Below are 17,321 nucleotides of genomic sequence, written 5' to 3'. Positions count from 1 at the left end.
ATATTTTATATCAATATATTAAAACCCCTGAAAATAATTAAAAACATAAATTTAGTATTTTTTGTGAAAAAAATAATTTAAAAATTATGCACTAAAAATTCGTTAAACCCCGTGGCGGTTGATGATTGCAAAATCAGCCAAATGCAGGGGTAGATCAGGGAAACACGAACTACCACCGGAAAAAAACACATGCCTCCTTGATTTTAACCATCTCAACCAAATCAAAATCATCTGCGCTCCTATTTTCCTCTTAAACCCTAGCACTGAGACTCGCGCGTTGAGGGATCTGAAATTTTTCGATTTCTCTCTTGAATTCTTCTCTGCCAACTGCAAGTAATGCTTCTTTCTCTTCTTTCTTCTCCACTTCGTGCGATTTCCTTCTTGTACCTGCTTACTCTGCTTGCTTCCTTGGAAAACTGATAACGAAAATTGCAAAACTCGAAATAATGTACGTAACCACCTCTTGTTTGGTTGCTAGAATAATAATTTTTCCTTCGCATTTCCAAGCGGTTCTCGATTCACATTCGGTTACGTAACAAAAAGTATGCTCTCGTATTATCTAGGTTTTGATTTCTTAGGGCGCAGACAGTTAATTGGTGTTATTGATTTTTTTTGGAACATTAGCTTATGATTCTTTTGCTTTTTTTGTGGCTGCAATTTTTTAGCTACCGATTTCTGTCTCTAATGAGTGGTTATTGATTGTATCATTATAATTTATGCAGCCGTTGATAAGGTTTGCGTTTGTGCTGGAATGGCCAGTAATCCTCAATCTTCTGGTGGACAGGTAGCTGTAAAAAATCTCATTCAACTTTTTTTTTTAAGATGGCTTTTTAATAGGCTGCTTGTTTTTGTGTGGACCATATTGCACTAATAATACATATTGTGCAAGATTTTGAAAAATTTAAGCTGGGTTTGGTTTGGCCGACTCTAAAGGTCATTTGTTTAGCAGTGGACTATCATTAGAGCTTGTTTATATAATTGGAAACGATTAATGTTTGGATATTTTTCGCAAGTGGCCCTTAGCTGTGAAGTTGTATGTGAAACAAGATATTCAAGTTTTTCCCCTCTCCCCACCTGTGGACGTGTGTCTTGGTGCTCCAGCCTACTATTGCTGGATCTTTTAGTTCACCCTTTTCTGTGCAATTAATTTTTTCTCCTTGTGTTTGGTGAGTTTTATTATTGGTAGTATTATCTGATTTTTATGGTTATTATGGATAAATCCTTGTAGTTTCGACCAATGGTTCCGGCACAGCAAGGGCAGCCATTCATTCAGGTGGCTTCCCAACAGTTTCGGCCAGTTGGACAAGGTATACCTTCTTCACATGTTGGGATGCCAGCTGCTCAAAGTCAGCACCTGCAGTTTTCTCAACCTATCCAGCAGTTACCGCCATGGCCAAATCAGCCCGGGGCACCTCCGGCACAGGCTTTATCAATGCCTTATGGTCAATTAAACAGGCCTCTGACATCATCACAGCCCCAGCAAAATGCCCCTCCATTAAGTAATCACATGCATGTGGTTGGCACCTCTGGAGTTCCTAATTCCTCACCATATGCTGTAAGAACTCATCAACAGGTTTCTTCTCTTTGTTTATTGGCTTATTTCATGGGATGTCTTTTTGACTTGCTTCTGAAGTTTTGCATCGTTTCAGTTTGCACCATCTTCTTTTGGCCTTACACAAAACAGTGCCAGTGCAATGCCCCAGTTCCCACCAATGTCTCAAATGCATGCACATGTTGTACCCATGGGGGGACAACCTTGGTTGTCCTCTGGAAGTCATGGTGCTTCACTTGTTCCCCCAGTCCAGCCCGCTGTTGCCCAGCCTTCTATATCTTCTTCCTCAGATTCAGTAAGCTTCCTCTCTCTCTCTCTACCCCTCTCTCTTTCATATTTATTTCATTATTCATGCTTCATCTTCTAAAAACTCTTTATGAAGTGCTGTTGATGATTCCTCAAAGATTCTTATTCATGTAACTTGATGCATATTTAAGAACCTTGTTTTTAATAAATTGCATGGTCAAATAAATTTGGATAAGATGACAGTTTGTTGTTAATGATGGTAGAAATTTTTGAAAATGACATTACTTTGAACTTGTTCCATATTTTATGAGCTTCCCTGGATGTTAATCTTTTCAACATAATGACATGCATGCTCCTCAGGTATGGTATCATAGGTATGATCAAATTGCTATGTACTCTGATTTTGAATGTGGAAATTTATAGAAGTAGAGTAAGCTGATTTTAATTGTATCTCAGCAAGTAAACTTTTGTAAGACTTTATTCCTCCAGTGGATTTTGAGTTGTTTTTTCCTTATATTGAGAGATATATATATTTTTTCAATGGAAAAATGCATCTATATCGTCTACAGATCTGTGCTAAGTTATTTGCTTCATAAATTATCTTTTACCCACACAGCTACTGTTTCTCAGGATTTGGTTAGCCATGCTTAACTGTTTATATTGAATTTCAGACAGTAGCTGTTTCTAGCAATAGTCAACAGTCTTTGAGTGATTGGCAGGAACATACAGCGTCTGATGGGAGGAGGTATGTTTTTGTTTTTACCACATCATTACTTCTTATCTCCTGCTCTGGTATTCAAAGGGCTGGCCTCGAAAAATGCTTTCTTCTTAATAGGTTATGGTTTCTTACAGTATTTCAGATGTTAGGTACATGCCACTTGCATACAAGTTAAAACAACCCAAATAATTATTATGGTCTAACAAATCTTTCCCATGCAATAGGATGTTCCTGTTCCTTCTTGTACAATTTGATAACTAATAACTAATGAATATATTTTGCCAGGTATTATTACAACAGGAGAACAAAACAATCTAGTTGGGATAAGCCCTTTGAATTGATGACACCAATTGAGGTGAGCTGTATTCCTGAGTGGCTATAATCTGCATAAATTAAAAATGTTGCCTCTGTTATCTACTGTATGGGCCTTTGATATTGTTTAATATACATGCAAAGATTGTTCCTTGGATAGATGTTGCAATTGTAGCTGCCCCTAAGTTGATTAAAATTATTTTTTTCGAGATCTCTTTTTCTTTGCATGTCTCTGTACTTGTCTGTAGATTTCGTGGCATGTCTGGAGAAATTTAATGACTGCTCGATATGGTGACTTTCAAGACTGGATTTCAATTTCTCAAGGCAGGCAGTATTTTGTTATTTCCATTCTACTTGTCATTGGGCAAAATTTTACGCAGAACTTGTTGTTGGTGGTGTGCATAACTAACTTTGGGCTTTAACTGTTTCATTTTTCTCAAAAGTTTAGAATGAGAATGGTTACTCATCTCAAATAGCATCTATCTATTTCTTTATTCACGAATCTCATTTGTCATAGTTTCATGCTCCTACAGGCTAGTGATCTGTGTAAGTCTGAAAGATAATTATAGTCTACTTAGCTGGCTGTTTTGCCATTATTCTCACGCCACCTTTTGTTTCTCTTTAGTCATTATGCTGTTTATTTTAGGTCCTAGTGTTTTTTGTTTTCAAAACTTGTATGCATTGTTTTTCCTTGTACGGCTTTCAATGGCTTTCATTTCCGAATATTTCTCTCCTCTTTCAGAGGTATAAAATGCTTGGCTTTGCAGTGTTTCCTCTTAATTATGTATTTCACTTCTGTAGATAATTTAAAGGTTATTTTGTGTTTTAAAGGGGTTTTTTATTGGCATCAAAAGGGATGCCTAGTTTAGTCTACCGCCCTCCTAAAGAAGGCCCTTGTGAATAGTGAAAAAGTGTTGATCTAATTATAAGGGAAATTGTTGTATGAGTATAGCTTTTGCAAAGATGAAGCTTTATGATACCTAAGAAGTCTGATTGCGCCTATGAGAAATAAAAGTGTTCACACAAAGGTCTTGAAGGAACAGCCTGTTTGTGATGTTGTATGTCGGGCATGTTTGCATCTCATGTTCACATCTCTGGTTGTAGTTGCTGACGTGGTATACACTGCTTGGTGCCTTTCTTAACAGAAAGTTTAGAGTCTTGGCTGGCCTAGATACCGTGGAAAAAGTATTGTTCTTGGTTGGATCCTTCTTGCTCTGATTCTTCAACACCCTCAGTTTCCTTTATTGTAATGATAATGGATACTAGTTTCTGGACATTGGATTGTATCTTGTTCTCAAAAAATGATGTTGCATCTAGAAGCTTGTGAAATTGTTTAATTTGAGTTAATCTGGATGTGCTGAAGTTCTACTTTATGGCTTCATGAGACTTTTCCTCTTTTTATCTAATTTCGAAATACTCACTGTTTTTACATGTAGATGCAATCACTTAACTTTATAACATTATCCTCTTCACAAAGGTGAGGTCTTTCAATCAAGACATGTTACTATGACTGAATGAAGTAATAACTTTTTTAATTGATTTTTGTTTTTTTCCTTTTGCCAAACCTATATAATTCTTCCAAGTGAGGGTTTGAATAAAAAATCGCCACTTAGGAGGAAGTTTTGCACTTCCAACTCTCCTAGAAACTGTTGGTACTGGGTTAAACCATCTGGATTGTACTAGAAATGGGCCCTTTTTGGTCATGTCATGTGAAATTTCTAAGATCTGGTTGTTTTTATAGCTAGCGAGTCCTTATGCTAGTGTAGATATGTACAAGCAAATGTTGCACATTGGGAGTTATAATTTCACATTGTGATGATTATTTATTAAAAATCAGGAACTGAATATTGACTGGATGCAATTTTGAGTGAGTTCTGAATGGAAAAAATACACAAACTATCACTGAAGGTGGTGGCATGCTAAACTTTCCTTGAGCAACATAATTCAGAAAATGTTACTTTTCATTGTTTACATTGAATTACAGGTTTTTTTTTTCCATTGCCCATTTCTTTGTCCATGTTATGCTTAATTCTATTCTTGTTGTTTATGATTTTGTTGCTTTCACTTACTGCTGTATTATTGCTTTTCTTGTAGAGTTATACTTTATCTTCAAGCCATAAGTACATGTTATTTTCCCCCTTTTTATCCTCAGTTTCATCATTCTTATGCACAGTTACCTTTCTTTGTAACTGTTAAGTGTTTTTATATTTGTGGTATCAACTGTTCTTTCCTTATATTTTCTGAAACGGATCTTGCTTCTTCATCTGATAATTGCTGCCATTTTAACAGAGGGCTGATGCATCGACTGTTTGGAAGGAATTCACAACTCAAGAGGGGAAGAAGTATGTTTCGATTCCATTATTATTTTATTTTTGTACACCTAAGAGTTTTTGGGAGTGCTTTCTAGTATCTCTTCTTTCTTTTTTCAACAAGATCACGATTGAATCTAGGGGGTGGTGTTTACAGGTATTACTACAACAAGGTTACAAAGCAATCTAAGTGGTCAATTCCTGAGGAATTGAAGGTATGCTTGTGTAATTTTTATTATTTGTTTCCCTGATGTGGCATTTCTGATCTTCTCCCCCTCAACGCCTGCTTCCAGATGGCTCGTGAACAGGCGCAACAAACAGCTGGCCAGGGGAATCAATCAGAAACCGATGCAGCTTCAAATGTCCCAACTGCTGTTGCTGTTACCTCAAGCGAAACATCCACCACAGCTATCTCAGTTAGCTCTAGCTCTGTTATGTTACCAGGGGTCTCTTCAAGCCCAATTTCAGTCGCTGCTGTTGCTAATCCACCCCCAGTGGTAGTTTCTGGATCACCAGCTCTTCCTGTTGCACATTCTACCACAGCTAGTGCTGTAGGTGTCCAACCCTCTGTGACTCCTTTACCCACTGCTGTTTCAGTAGGTACTGGAGCTCCTGCTGCAGCAGTTGATGCAAAGACAACATCACTGTATGGACCTCTTTCTCTTTTTAGTTTTTGATGATATTTTGTAACCCCCCCCCCCAAACAAGTTCTGATGGTGTAGCCACACCAGATCACCATAACAAGAGTCACACACTCAATCTTGAAGACAAGAGAGGCACTCTTAGCCCACAAATGAAAGCTGGAAACACAAGGAAACAAAAAATATTAAAATCAAACCCTGTTTTTCTTTCTAAGTTAATACATACTTGAACAATTGCTTGCAGGAGTAGCATTGATAATCTATTATCTCAAAGTGCTGCAAATTCTGTAGATGGAGCATCTATGATGGATACTGCGGTATGGATAATCAAATCCTTTACAGGCTATTTATGAATTTTGCAAGCTGGATTTGCATGTTTTAACCACACTGCCAATTGTATGTTGTGGAAAAAAGAGCATCACTAAACCTTTTGTATGTTTGTAACAAATATTCATGCTTAGATCCTCTATGAGTCATTGTTTTGAAAGGAAAAAGGCAGTGAAAATCCATGGACCTCTGTCCTGGTTTTCATATTAAAACGAGGCTGCTTGAGTAAACATCCTCCTGTGGCAAACACACTTATTTTCAAGAGTTGGCATGCACAATGAAATCTGAATGTTAGATTGTTGTTTTTTGACTTCTGTATTGCATCGCCACAGGAATTCAATAAAGTATCAATGGATATGGGAAAAACTAATGCCAGTCCTTTGGAGGAGAAGACCCCAGATGAGGAACCTTTAGTATTTGCCAACAAGCTGGTATCAACTTAAAATTTACCTGTCGCCTCCCTCTCTACTTTTCTTGACAAGTAAATCTTCAATAATGTATCACACTTAACTATTTTCATATATGGGAAACTATGTTGATTCTGTGTGGGAATTTGCTTCTGAAAGGAAAATAATGCAACAAAACTGCAATGCTCAATATGTAATGCTTCTTTTAGTCATCATTATAACCATCTTCTCTCCCTTGTGGGGAGAGTATTTTATTATTTAATAGTCATTATCATCATGTTAATTTATTTTCACTTACATGTTTGATGTGTTCAGGAGGCAAAAAATGCATTCAAAGCTCTTCTAGAATCCGCAAATGTCCAGTCTGACTGGACTTGGGAGCAGGTATCATTGTTATTTATTATTCTTGCCATCTATTTTCTTCATTAAATGAATGTCATTAATGTGGGAATTTGATGTCAGACGATGAGAGAGATCATAAATGACAAAAGATATGCTGCTTTAAAAACTCTTGGTGAGCGAAAGCAAGCATTTAATGAGGTAAGCCTCATATCAATCTCATATGGAACTTTTGGCATAAATTAATGAGAATCTGTTGTGATTGAACTGGATTTGAGTGGTTCTGATTGCATATACTTTTCTATATGTGCATTGATGTTTCATTTTGTGCCATTCTGACGTCAATTTGATTATTTATTTGCTTTAGTACTTAGGTCAAAGGAAAAAACTAGAAGCTGAGGAGAGGCGTGTAAGACAGAAAAAGGCTCGGGAAGAGTTTGCCAAGATGTTGGAAGTATGTCGCATATAATTAAATTGTCTTGTCTTTTTCTCTCTCTTATCTGATTTTATAATGCTTTTTGATGGTTTTATCTGTTTTCAGGAGTCTAAGGAATTGACTTCATCCATGAAATGGAGGTTGAAGTTTCAATCTATTCTAAGAAAAGTTTGATATCTAGTTTATTTTTCTGTAGAGTGAAGTTTTCTATTGTTTTGATTTATGCCCTGTTATTTCAGCAAAGCTATAAGTCTGTTTGAAAATGATGAACGATACAAAGCTCTTGAGAGAGCCAGAGACCGAGAGGATCTTTTTGACAGCTACATTGTGGAACTTGAGAGGAAGGTAAAAATTTCTATACTTGTGCTTTGTTTGCTTGTGCAGGAGCACACCTATATACATATAGGTGAAGTGTACATGTGAATCTTTTTCTATATTATATAGACATGAAATTGCCTGATGGTGATATTAGACATAAAGGTGATATTATATACATTTCTTTTTTCTTGAATAGAAAGTCTTTTGTAATATTATATTTAATCTACATGGCTTACAAATAGTAAAGGTTTTGAAACTTGAAGTGTGGCAGTTCCAATCCTGACTTAATAGCTTTCTAGAACTTTCTAGAACTTCCATCAAAACTTGGACGCTTCTCTAATTTAATTGACAGCAAGAATTTCTTTCAGTAGTTGGTTAACTTGATTGATACTTGTAATTTTTATTACTGGTTAAAAGATAGCTGGGTTTCTTGGAGCAAAACTTTGATTAATTTACTTTGATTTTGGAAGAACATTGCTCATGCTCATTTCATGTGTGGTGAAACAAAAAATGGAGAAAATGAATTTCATTAGGGTTTTTATGTGGATTTTTAATCTAGCACCCAAGCTTTGTTGTATCAATTTGCTGTTGAATGTATGTTCATAACAGAAACTCCATTTGTTTCTCTTGATGTAGAAATCCAATAATGTCTTTACATTTAGAACTTGTATTTCTCAGTCAATGCTTATAAGATTCAATCAGTGCGTCACTTATGTTATAGCGGCACACCCTAGGAGGCATTTGTATTTCTGGATGGTGTTAATCTTTTTTCACTGGGAGAAACATCAGTCATACTGCTATGTTCTTGGTGTTTAATTTGTCATTCTCATTTCAGGTGCAAACTTGGATGGCTAAGTGTGCTATGCATACCATCCTTTTTCTACATGTTTATGTTTTGACTTGTGATGCAGGAAAAGGAGAAGGCTGCTGAGGACCGTAGGAGGAATGTAGCAGAATATAGAAAATTTCTGGAGTCCTGTGATTTCATCAAGGTATTTCTCAAGGGACATAAAAAAAATATAGCAATGTATTTTTACTTCTGGACCTTGGCATGATTATTCTTTCATTTTCAGGCCAACAGCCAATGGCGGAAAATTCAAGATCGCTTAGAGGATGATGAGCGGTGCTTGTGTCTTGAAAAACTTGACCGTTTACTCATTTTCCAGGTATGTTCTCTCACTTGTAATTCAATATATCGTTGTGAACTAGATGCTGATATTGGTATTGGCAGGATTATATTCGTGACTTGGAGAAAGAGGAAGAGGAACAAAAGAAGATACAAAAGGTACCTGTTTATTTATGTTGTAATTTTTTTTCTTCAGTTGTATTTTCTTACCTCATTTTTTTATATCTAAATAACAGGAGCAATTGAGACGGGCTGAAAGGAAAAATCGTGATGAATTTCGCAAATTGTTGGAAGAACATGTTGCTTCTGGCTTCCTTACAGCTAAAACTCACTGGCTTGACTACTGTTTGAAGGTGCCATTCTCATTTTTTTTTGGTGAAATACACGAAGAAGAATTAAATGAAAAATGAGAGGAAAATTGTACCTGATATCTGGATCTGAACTTGTTAGTTCATTATTTTCTCTTTTGGTCGTAGGTTAAGGATTTGCCTCAATATCAGGCCATTGCAACAAACACGTCTGGCTCAAAGCCAAAAGACCTCTTTGAGGATGTTTCTGAAGAACTAGAGAAACAAGTAACTTGTCTCATTTCTGATTCCTGCAATCTATGATGAATTGTTTTTTTCAATCTTTTAAGATCAGGACTTGCATATATTAGTTTTAGTAAGAGGATTTATGGTTTCATTACTCTGCCAAATCAAACAGCATCAATCTTGTGTGTCAACATTTGTGGTTTTGTTCTAATATAATCATGACACCAGACAGTTTATTTTCAGTTTACATCTTTTCTTCTATTGGATTTAGAATTTTTTTTTGTGGCATAACTGGTCCACATGTCCCTCCATCTCATGGCTTCTTGTTTCTAGTTGATTATATGTTGGGATAGAAAGTAATATAGTATATGCTCCTTGTGCATTGCTTAGGTGGGAAGCATTGGCATGGGTTAGATTTGAATCTTGACCTGCAATACAACAGAAAGGACAGAAATGTAGATTGTATAAATTATGTTAGTGTTTTTTTCATGCGATAGTTTTGATTGCTGACCTTGATTTTGCAACCCTCTTGCATCAAATTTTCATGTTTTTCACCAGTTTCAGTTGCAAAATACTTGTCTTAGCACTGCTTTAAGCTTGTTATTTGTGCTATTCTATAGTTCCAAGTTCATCAGTTCTTACTGGTATATAATTTAACTAGTAAACGCAATAAAAGCCCCGACTCCATCAATATATATTTTTTATTGATGTGAAATTTCGTTTCTGTTATAACCCATAAATTCGAATTATTGACTGTATATTTAATCTACTTTCTTTATATTCACATAACTGGTTTTGTCTATATTTTCTGCCTGAAACGGTTGAAACCTGCTACGCACGTGTCTAACCCTTCCTTATTTGTATTGACAGTATCATGATGATAAAACTCGAATAAAGGATGCAATGAAGCTGGGCAAGGTAAGATAAATATGCTTATTCTTTTCACAGCCCCTTTCTAAATCTGGAACCCTTATATGTGCAGATTACCATGGTGTCAACATGGACATTTGAAGACTTCAAGGGTGCTGTTGCTGATGATATTGGTTCTTCACCAATATCAGATATCAACCTAAAGGTATTCCATTTTCTGTTTTCCTCCTGGTTTTTTCAAAAAAGGTCTTGTGAGCTGTAAATTGAAGGTTTATGGTCAATGAGAGAAATGTCTTGTTATCCAAAGGAGCAAATCACACTAAACCTGTAGAATTCATCCTGTTCTATATGAAACCAGAAGTCTCTCTGCACTGCCTTCAAACTGTGATTTGACTTTTTAATATTGGTGATGGTCCCATGAGAATCTCAGACTGTTGAGATGGCAATGGTGGTTTGCCATGATGAAAAGTTATATAGTAAGCATTTGATGCATGGATGTGTGCAAGTTCTGAGGAAATTATTTCTAATGCACCTCATGTCTAATGCTATCTGATGAAGTTCCATTATAACTTGAGAGTGAATCACTGCTCCATTATTAGCATGCTGCCGCTTCACATGCATGAATGTGGCCTAACATTGCCCTGGGCCTCATCTTGTTTTTCTTTTGGTTAACACTTTGTCCTGCTTTTTGGGGCCACAAAAACACACATGCAGGTCTTGAATATGTTGTTCATATGCTTTACATGGGTATTTCACTGATGCTTCATTTACTATCAAGTGTCACTTTCTACAAGTCACTTGTAGTGAATGGCTAGATTTGAGCACCCCAATTACTATTTCATTATTGAGGTGATCTCATTGAAGCTTTACTGTAATGATCAAGTAAGACTGCACACAGGGGGTAATCTTACTTAAGATTTTGATTGTACTCTACTTTGAAGCTTTTATACGAGGAGCTAGTTGAAAGAGCCAAGGAGAAGGAGGAGAAAGAAGCTAAAAAACAGCAACGTCTTGTTGATGATTTCACTAAATTACTGTATACTCTTAAGGTATATCAAAAATATTTTGAAAATGTTGTGATCTCTGTTCTGTTTTACAATCTTTGGATCATCTTCTATCAGCAAAAAAAGAAGAGAGAAAGAAACATAGATATATTTTCTTGGTTATCCAATCTAACCTGTTAATATTATGCTCTCATAGGAAGTAACTCCTTCTTCGAACTGGGAGGATTGCAAACCGCTTTTTGAGGAGAGCCAGGAATACAGGTATTGTAGCTTGCTCCCACCTCCCTCTTTGAAGATGACCTGCTAATCACTTATCTTTAAGAACCTGTTTACACCCACCTCCCTGTGCATTTCATTCTGTTGAATTTTCTTTTGTAGGTCAATTGGGGAAGAGAGTTTGAGCAAGGAAATTTTTGAAGAATATGTCACACACTTACAGGAAAAGGCCAAAGAGAAGGAACGCAAGCGTGAGGAAGAAAAGGTACTTGTATTTTGTTAGTATATCTAGCTAAGCCGGTGTGATTCTGTCACTTCATATGGCTGTTAACTGTTTCTTCTGGTTCTTTTTGTGGCGTTTTCTGCATGACTAGTCAAACAAATTTGAAGTGTTTAGCTCATGTGGGGCTAATAAGTACCTCCATACTTCAAATTTATTCTTTTGATTGACCTTTCAGCATATTTGACAAGAGAAGGGTTGCCTGTAGAAGGAACTTAAATTACACTCGGAAAAAGAAACAGAAAGGGGAAGTCAAAACCACTTTCTATCTGAATGCACTGCCATTAATTTTTTTTTTTTTGTGTTTTCAGATCATTTTGATGAACTGATATTAAAAGTATTTTTTTTAAAATAAAAAAAACATTATTTTGGTGCATTTTCGAGCAAAAAAACACTTTGAAAAGAAACTGCTACCATACTTTCAAACACCCCCTCAGTTTGCCTCGTAGATAAGAGTGCACAAGAACCTGAATGTGGAGGCTGCTACCCTAGATAATCTGTCTGAGCTTTCCCCCTGTAAATAATGCTAGTTATGCTGTTTAATTTATTGATTTGTTTGTTTTTTCTCTCTCTTTTGACAGGCCAGGAAGGAGAAAGAGAGAGAGGAAAAAGACAAGAGAAAAGAGAAGGAGAGGAAGGAGAAGGAGAAAGAGAAAGAGAAAGAACGTGAGAGGGAAAAAGGAAAGCAACGGACAAAAAAGAATGACACAGATGGTGAAAATGTTGATGCAAGTGATGGTTATGGCCACAAGGATGACAAAAAGAGGGAAAAGGACAAAGATAGGAAACACCGGAAACGGCATCAAAGTGCCATTGATGATGTAAATTCTGACAAGGATGAGAAAGAAGAGTCTAAAAAATCACGCAAGCATAACAGTGACCGTAAAAAATCTAGAAAGGTACAATTCTAGTGGCGCATTTGTAGTTTAACTTCTGAGAAAAATGTTCCAATGTTCTTGGTGATATTTCTTTGCAGCACGCATACACACCTGAATCAGATGGTGAAAGTCAGCATAAAAAGCACAAGAGAGATCACCGTGATGGTTCCCGCAGAAATGGCAGTAATGAGGAGCTTGAAGATGGGGAGCTTGGTGATGATGTGGAAATCCGGTAGTTCCTTATTTCCTCTTGTTTTAGAGATTGTTACTCCAAATGCACCAGCTACAAATGAGCATTTCATAGCTTGTCCTTGGTATATGCCGGATATAGTTTTCAGTGTTTTCCTTGTGCATTTGATTTGTTGCAACAAATTACTGTGCATAGTACTGTTTTGGAAATGATATGAGCTTCATAGATTCTGAAATTTGGCTGGCCTTAAGAAATGCTGATTTGATAGGACGAGTAAAGTGTTGCTTTTGACTTTGGTATCAGGAACCACGATTATGACTTCCTCTTGAAAAGGTTAGGGGATAAATTTTACTTTGGCTGGAATAATTCAACAGGAAATTGGAATTAGAAGAACATAAATGCAAGCTAAAAGGTTTCCAAGGGAAATGGATAGTCCTAATTTTGTTCTTATTTCAAGAATAATGATTAATTCAACTTGGCTATAATCAAAACTTAAGGACTGGATCATTCAAAAGCTCTCTATTAAAAAAAGAGAGATAAGATAAAACCTAACTCATAAGAAATGATAAAGAACAAATGGGAAGTGAAAGATGAGGAACCAAAAGTGAATATTGTCATATTTCTACAACAGATTGTTAGATTGTGGTTGTGGAACAAACTGCAACTTTCACGCATAATCAGAGATACCCATAATATGTCTTAGCTTTTAATTATTTATGTTACTTTTGGTGGGTGAAACATCAGTATCCACTAGTCAGTAATTTTGTATGCCTTGAACACTCCTTTTGCTTCCTTTTCCTATGACTGGAACTAGAGTAATCTAGGGTCGGCTCATGGAAGTGTGGTGTACCCATACAGCCATACGATGGCTTGGCAACCCTTCTGATTGACCTTGATGTGCAGTGTGAGTGGGTTTTTGTGATTTACAGAGAAAGATACATGGTTAATGCTAGAAGTTCAAGACTCATGGATGGTGATTACTGCTTAAAAATGTCATTATTTTATTATATTGAATAAAATGGATGTAAAAGTAAACCATTAAATGGAATGCCTACCATTTTTTTTTTTTGTTTTTATCAGCAAACAACATGTGGCAGTGGAGTTTGATATCTGAATTCAGGGAGATGGAAAGTGGTGACAGAAAGTCAGAGTTGGGAATTGATTAATTTTTGAAGCTAGCTTAAGCTTAACATCTGGTAATTGGTGATGAGAAATCAATCATGTTTCTTACTATGTCATTCACAAGCTCTTCCAAAATAGTATCTCCAATCTCTGATCCAGTTTCCCTCCTCTGTAGCCCATACTCATTCCAGTCTTGTTCTGAATACAGTAAATCAAAAACAGTATCTTCAATTGCTAACCCATTATCCCTTCTCTCTGGCTTATAATTACTCCAGCCCTGTGAACTCAGTAAATCCAAATTCAGCAATTTTGTCAGGTTTGACTCATTGCCAGATTGTTTATCCCATGACGTCATTTTCTCACCAATTATCTTTCCAAGCTCTTCTGGCCCCAAGAATTTTTGGTGATGACATTGTGGCTTCCCCTCCCTTTCTTGGGTCTCAACAATCTCCTTTACATAATCAAACAGAAGTTGCTTTGTTTGCTGCAGAACCATTTTGGATTTCAAGTACTGTGGAGAAAAATAAGACAGGACAAATTCTTGTATCTCTGTGGCTTCTCCACAAACTGGTTTCTCATTTGGTGAGTAAAAAAAGACTTTCCAGAGAGATGCTGATAAAATGCAGTCTTCTGTAAATTTTTTGGGTAAAATAACTCTAGTTTTGGAAGCGCTCTCTTCTTCTGTTGCACTGGAATCCTCTGTTTTATCTGTAAGAACAAGAATTTATTTTCAAGAAAAGTTTATAAAGGCTGACAGTAAAAGTACAAGTGTACTCCGTGTTCATGGCATATAAAGTGACTAACTGCTGTGAATTGGGGAATTTCCATGAGAAGGAATCCGTTCTAGTACTGATGCCGGGCTGAGTTGCCTGCTTTCTTCTATACACTGCTGTTGGAGCTTTCTATCTGCAGTAGCCTGTTAGCTTTGTGAGTAAGTGAATCAAGTCTGATTCCTTGGAAAGAAACAAGTGAAAAATGTAACTTAAGTCTAATAATTATAGGTTTTCTACCTCCTGTGGATTGTGGAGGTTGTGAAGCTGTGGAATGTTTGTTGTGAACAAAATATCATTTTGCGATGAGGTTGATGTTTCTTCTACTTCACTCTCAGAACATGAATTAAACACTGTTGCACTGCTAGCCGATGAAAATTTATCTAATTCTGGAACTTGCTGGTTATTCCTGCCCTTCTCGCTGACATTCAGTTTTCCATCTTCGTGATTAGAACCATTGATTCTTAGCCTCTTCTTTGTGGAAATGACCTGGTTTAATAGAGCTCTTAATACCTTTGAAAGTTGTGGCTTTTTGATCGTGTTTAGACCACAGCTGACTGATCTCTTCGGGGACTTGCTTGAATTTCCATAGCAGCAGCTGAAGGTATGTTCTGAATTCGAGCTTTTTCTTGAATATCCTCTTTCTAGAAGGTGAATATTTAGGGTGAAAGATTCCTGTTGCTCTTGAAGGAGCTCTCGAAGTTGCTTGGGTGGTTTTGTTTCTGGGATAGCCATTAGAGAAGTGTACAAGTGCCTGGGGCTGGAGAGGTGGTAAGATGGAGATGTGGGGTGCTTGTGTAGTCTGTTTGGAAAGATGATGAGATTTATAGTGGTGTTGTATTGCAATAAATGGTATAGACAGCGCATATCAGTTGGCTTGGGACCTGATTATAGTAGTAATTGTAGTGAGAACGGATACTTGAGTATTGGATAGTTAGGGATAGAGACATCGTGTAACTCGTCTCCAGGCTTTACGGCTTTAACTGTTGGCGGCACCCTTCTTTGTTCCAGGTCACCTGTAATCATAAGTTTAGGTCGTGCGGTTTCTATCATAATTGTTACACCTGACCCGGGACTGGTTCAAAAAGAACATAGATTGTTGAGTTATTGGGGCAACTAGCGAGTCATAGGGTGAATTTAGGATAATGAGTTTTTATTAAATCAGTAGCATTTTGTTTTATTTTCTTTAAAGGCAACGATCCAACTGGGTTTTTACTAGGTTTGGTTGGTCACTAAAAACCTGGCTAGGTGAAATTGTTCTGATTGGGTACATGGTTTGTCTAATTCAACCGAAAACCTAAAGTCAGATTTGAAATTTGAAATTTTCCAAATCAATCTGTGAAACCGAGTGCTATTCTGGCGGTGTCATTTTTTGGTTATTATTGGCAGGCATCGGACCTTGTGCAATCCCATCCTTCCTCTGTGATGGACATGCATTTATGAAAGCAGGTATGCTTATGGTCCCTACAAAATTGTGTCCATTTGGAGAGGGTGTCCAATGGATTGCCGACTTATGTGCTTGTGTTACTGTTATTATTTTTGATGTTCTTCGTTTAAAACAGCAATGAAAGCATATTTTCCGATTAACACCATTTGGCCAATCAGTCCAATTATCATGAGTGCGTATCTTTGGAGTATTTATGCACAATTAGACCAGGGCGGGCAAATTTTCTCCCATGTCCCAAATGTAATCCATAGACTGGACATTTTCAATATCTTTGCTTTATTTTCAGGGGAGGAAATGGAAAGTAAAGACACCTTTTTTCCTTTTCTTTTTGTTTCATTTTAGGGCGGCTTCTTTTTAGATTCTTCTTGTTTTTAACAGCAAATTACCGAATTGTTTGGGAACATGTTTGGACAGGTGGAACGACCTGCATTTCTAAAATTAAAAGCATCATTTCCAAACGGGTTGTGTCACATGTGCGACCGTGTTTCCAAACGGGTTTTAAATCCAGGATTTAGAAGCTGAAAAGATATAAATGTGCTATGATTTTCAGGCATCATCATCAACTTTCAATCGGTGGCTCAGTGGGGCCCGAACCATGGAAATACTAATAAAGTTAATCCCGAATTTAGAAGCTGGAAAGATATAAGCGTGTAATAATTTTCTTGGCATCATCATCAACTTTCAATCGTGGGCTCATTGGGGCCCAAACTGTGGAAATACTATTAAAGTCGATGGGATTTGCGGGCCTTGCACCCATCACAATCTATTCAATAATCCCAAAAGCAAACTGCTCATGGACTCTCTCTCATGCTTTGGAGCCTGGTATCTTTGCTTTTTTAACCAAGGCTCTTAATGTGACTGGGACTTTTTAGAGGGAGAATTTGCTCTCATTTTCTTGGCTACCTAACGAGGTTAATTTTTGGCATATCTGCTTGACATTTACACGCGTGAGACGTGGATTCAATGAAGACATGAAGCTCGATAAAACGATTGAGCATCTTGGTTGAAATTTTCAGCCTTCAAATTTTTAACAAGAAAATAAATATAGAAGGGCTTAGGGATGGACATGAGCAATGAGGGCAACCTCACTGAAAGAGACTGAGGGTGGCCATGAAGCTGAAAGACTGAATGGCCAAGCAATGCTTTCATTTTCTGTGCCGACATATAATGATTTCGAATTGAGTTGTTCCTGTCGCATCATACAGGCAGTGAACAAGCATTTTGCAACGTAACGAATTCTCACTTCTTTAGTATGTATAAACAGTGTTCTTGCATGCTAG

The 17,321-nt window shown here is 36.9% G+C and overlaps 2 protein-coding genes across 3 annotated transcripts; one reads left to right on the top strand and one right to left on the bottom strand.

Annotated features, from left to right (window-relative positions):
• Positions 1–205: 205 nt before the first annotated feature.
• Positions 206–14,866, top strand: LOC105107615 (pre-mRNA-processing protein 40A-like). 2 transcript variants are annotated; one of them, XM_011001607.1, is made up of 29 exons: positions 206–333; positions 723–784; positions 1,229–1,555; positions 1,650–1,847; positions 2,470–2,543; positions 2,802–2,871; positions 5,118–5,170; positions 5,295–5,352; positions 5,431–5,783; positions 6,023–6,095; positions 6,438–6,536; positions 6,828–6,896; positions 6,975–7,052; positions 7,219–7,305; positions 7,393–7,427; positions 7,527–7,632; positions 8,517–8,597; positions 8,679–8,771; positions 8,837–8,890; positions 8,968–9,084; positions 9,208–9,306; positions 10,135–10,182; positions 10,247–10,339; positions 11,076–11,183; positions 11,335–11,399; positions 11,517–11,619; positions 12,216–12,533; positions 12,611–12,744; positions 13,783–14,866. In XM_011001607.1, the coding sequence occupies exons 2-29, from the start codon at positions 752–754 to the stop codon at positions 13,814–13,816; spliced, it is 3,060 nt and encodes a 1,019-aa protein (XP_010999909.1). In that variant the 5' UTR covers positions 206–333; positions 723–751; the 3' UTR covers positions 13,817–14,866. The 2 variants fall into 2 exon arrangements, with proteins under 2 accessions (XP_010999909.1, XP_010999910.1); XM_011001608.1 differs by lacking the exons at positions 12,216–12,533; positions 12,611–12,744; positions 13,783–14,866 and adding an exon at positions 12,072–12,189.
• Positions 13,838–15,730, bottom strand: LOC105107616 (uncharacterized). The gene is made up of 3 exons (XM_011001609.1): positions 14,835–15,730; positions 14,629–14,740; positions 13,838–14,532 (listed from the first exon to the last, which is right to left on the bottom strand). Exons 1-3 carry the CDS (start codon positions 15,459–15,461, stop codon positions 13,889–13,891), a joined length of 1,383 nt encoding a protein of 460 aa, XP_010999911.1. The 5' UTR covers positions 15,462–15,730; the 3' UTR covers positions 13,838–13,888.
• Positions 15,731–17,321: the final 1,591 nt, after the last annotated feature.

The sequence above is a fragment of the Populus euphratica genome, unplaced genomic scaffold (genome assembly GCF_000495115.2).
Source record: "Populus euphratica unplaced genomic scaffold, PopEup_1.0 scaffold267.1, whole genome shotgun sequence".
In the NCBI taxonomy this organism is placed as follows: domain Eukaryota; kingdom Viridiplantae; phylum Streptophyta; class Magnoliopsida; order Malpighiales; family Salicaceae; genus Populus; species Populus euphratica.
The sequence above is the reverse complement of the archived record's forward strand: the minus strand, read 5'-3'. Positions and strand labels throughout refer to the sequence as shown.

What these genes read in the sequence shown, in the direction of transcription:
- LOC105107615 (XM_011001607.1), top strand. Translation starts at nt 752, where the DNA reads ATGGCCAGTAATCCTCAATCTTCTGGTGGACAG. An exon ending in AGTCCTGTGATTTCATCAAG is followed by an intron (nt 8,598 to 8,678) that starts GTATTTCTCAAG and finishes TTTCATTTTCAG; the next exon opens with GCCAACAGCCAATGGCGGAA. An exon ending in ACCGTTTACTCATTTTCCAG is followed by an intron (nt 8,772 to 8,836) that starts GTATGTTCTCTC and finishes TGGTATTGGCAG; the next exon opens with GATTATATTCGTGACTTGGA.
- LOC105107616 (XM_011001609.1), bottom strand. Translation starts at nt 15,461, where the DNA reads ATGCGCTGTCTATACCATTTATTGCAATACAACACCACTATAAATCTC. An exon ending in ACCTCCACAATCCACAGGAG is followed by an intron (nt 14,741 to 14,834) that starts GTAGAAAACCTA and finishes CAAAGCTAACAG; the next exon opens with GCTACTGCAGATAGAAAGCT. An exon ending in AAATTCCCCAATTCACAGCA is followed by an intron (nt 14,533 to 14,628) that starts GTTAGTCACTTT and finishes TTGTTCTTACAG; the next exon opens with ATAAAACAGAGGATTCCAGT.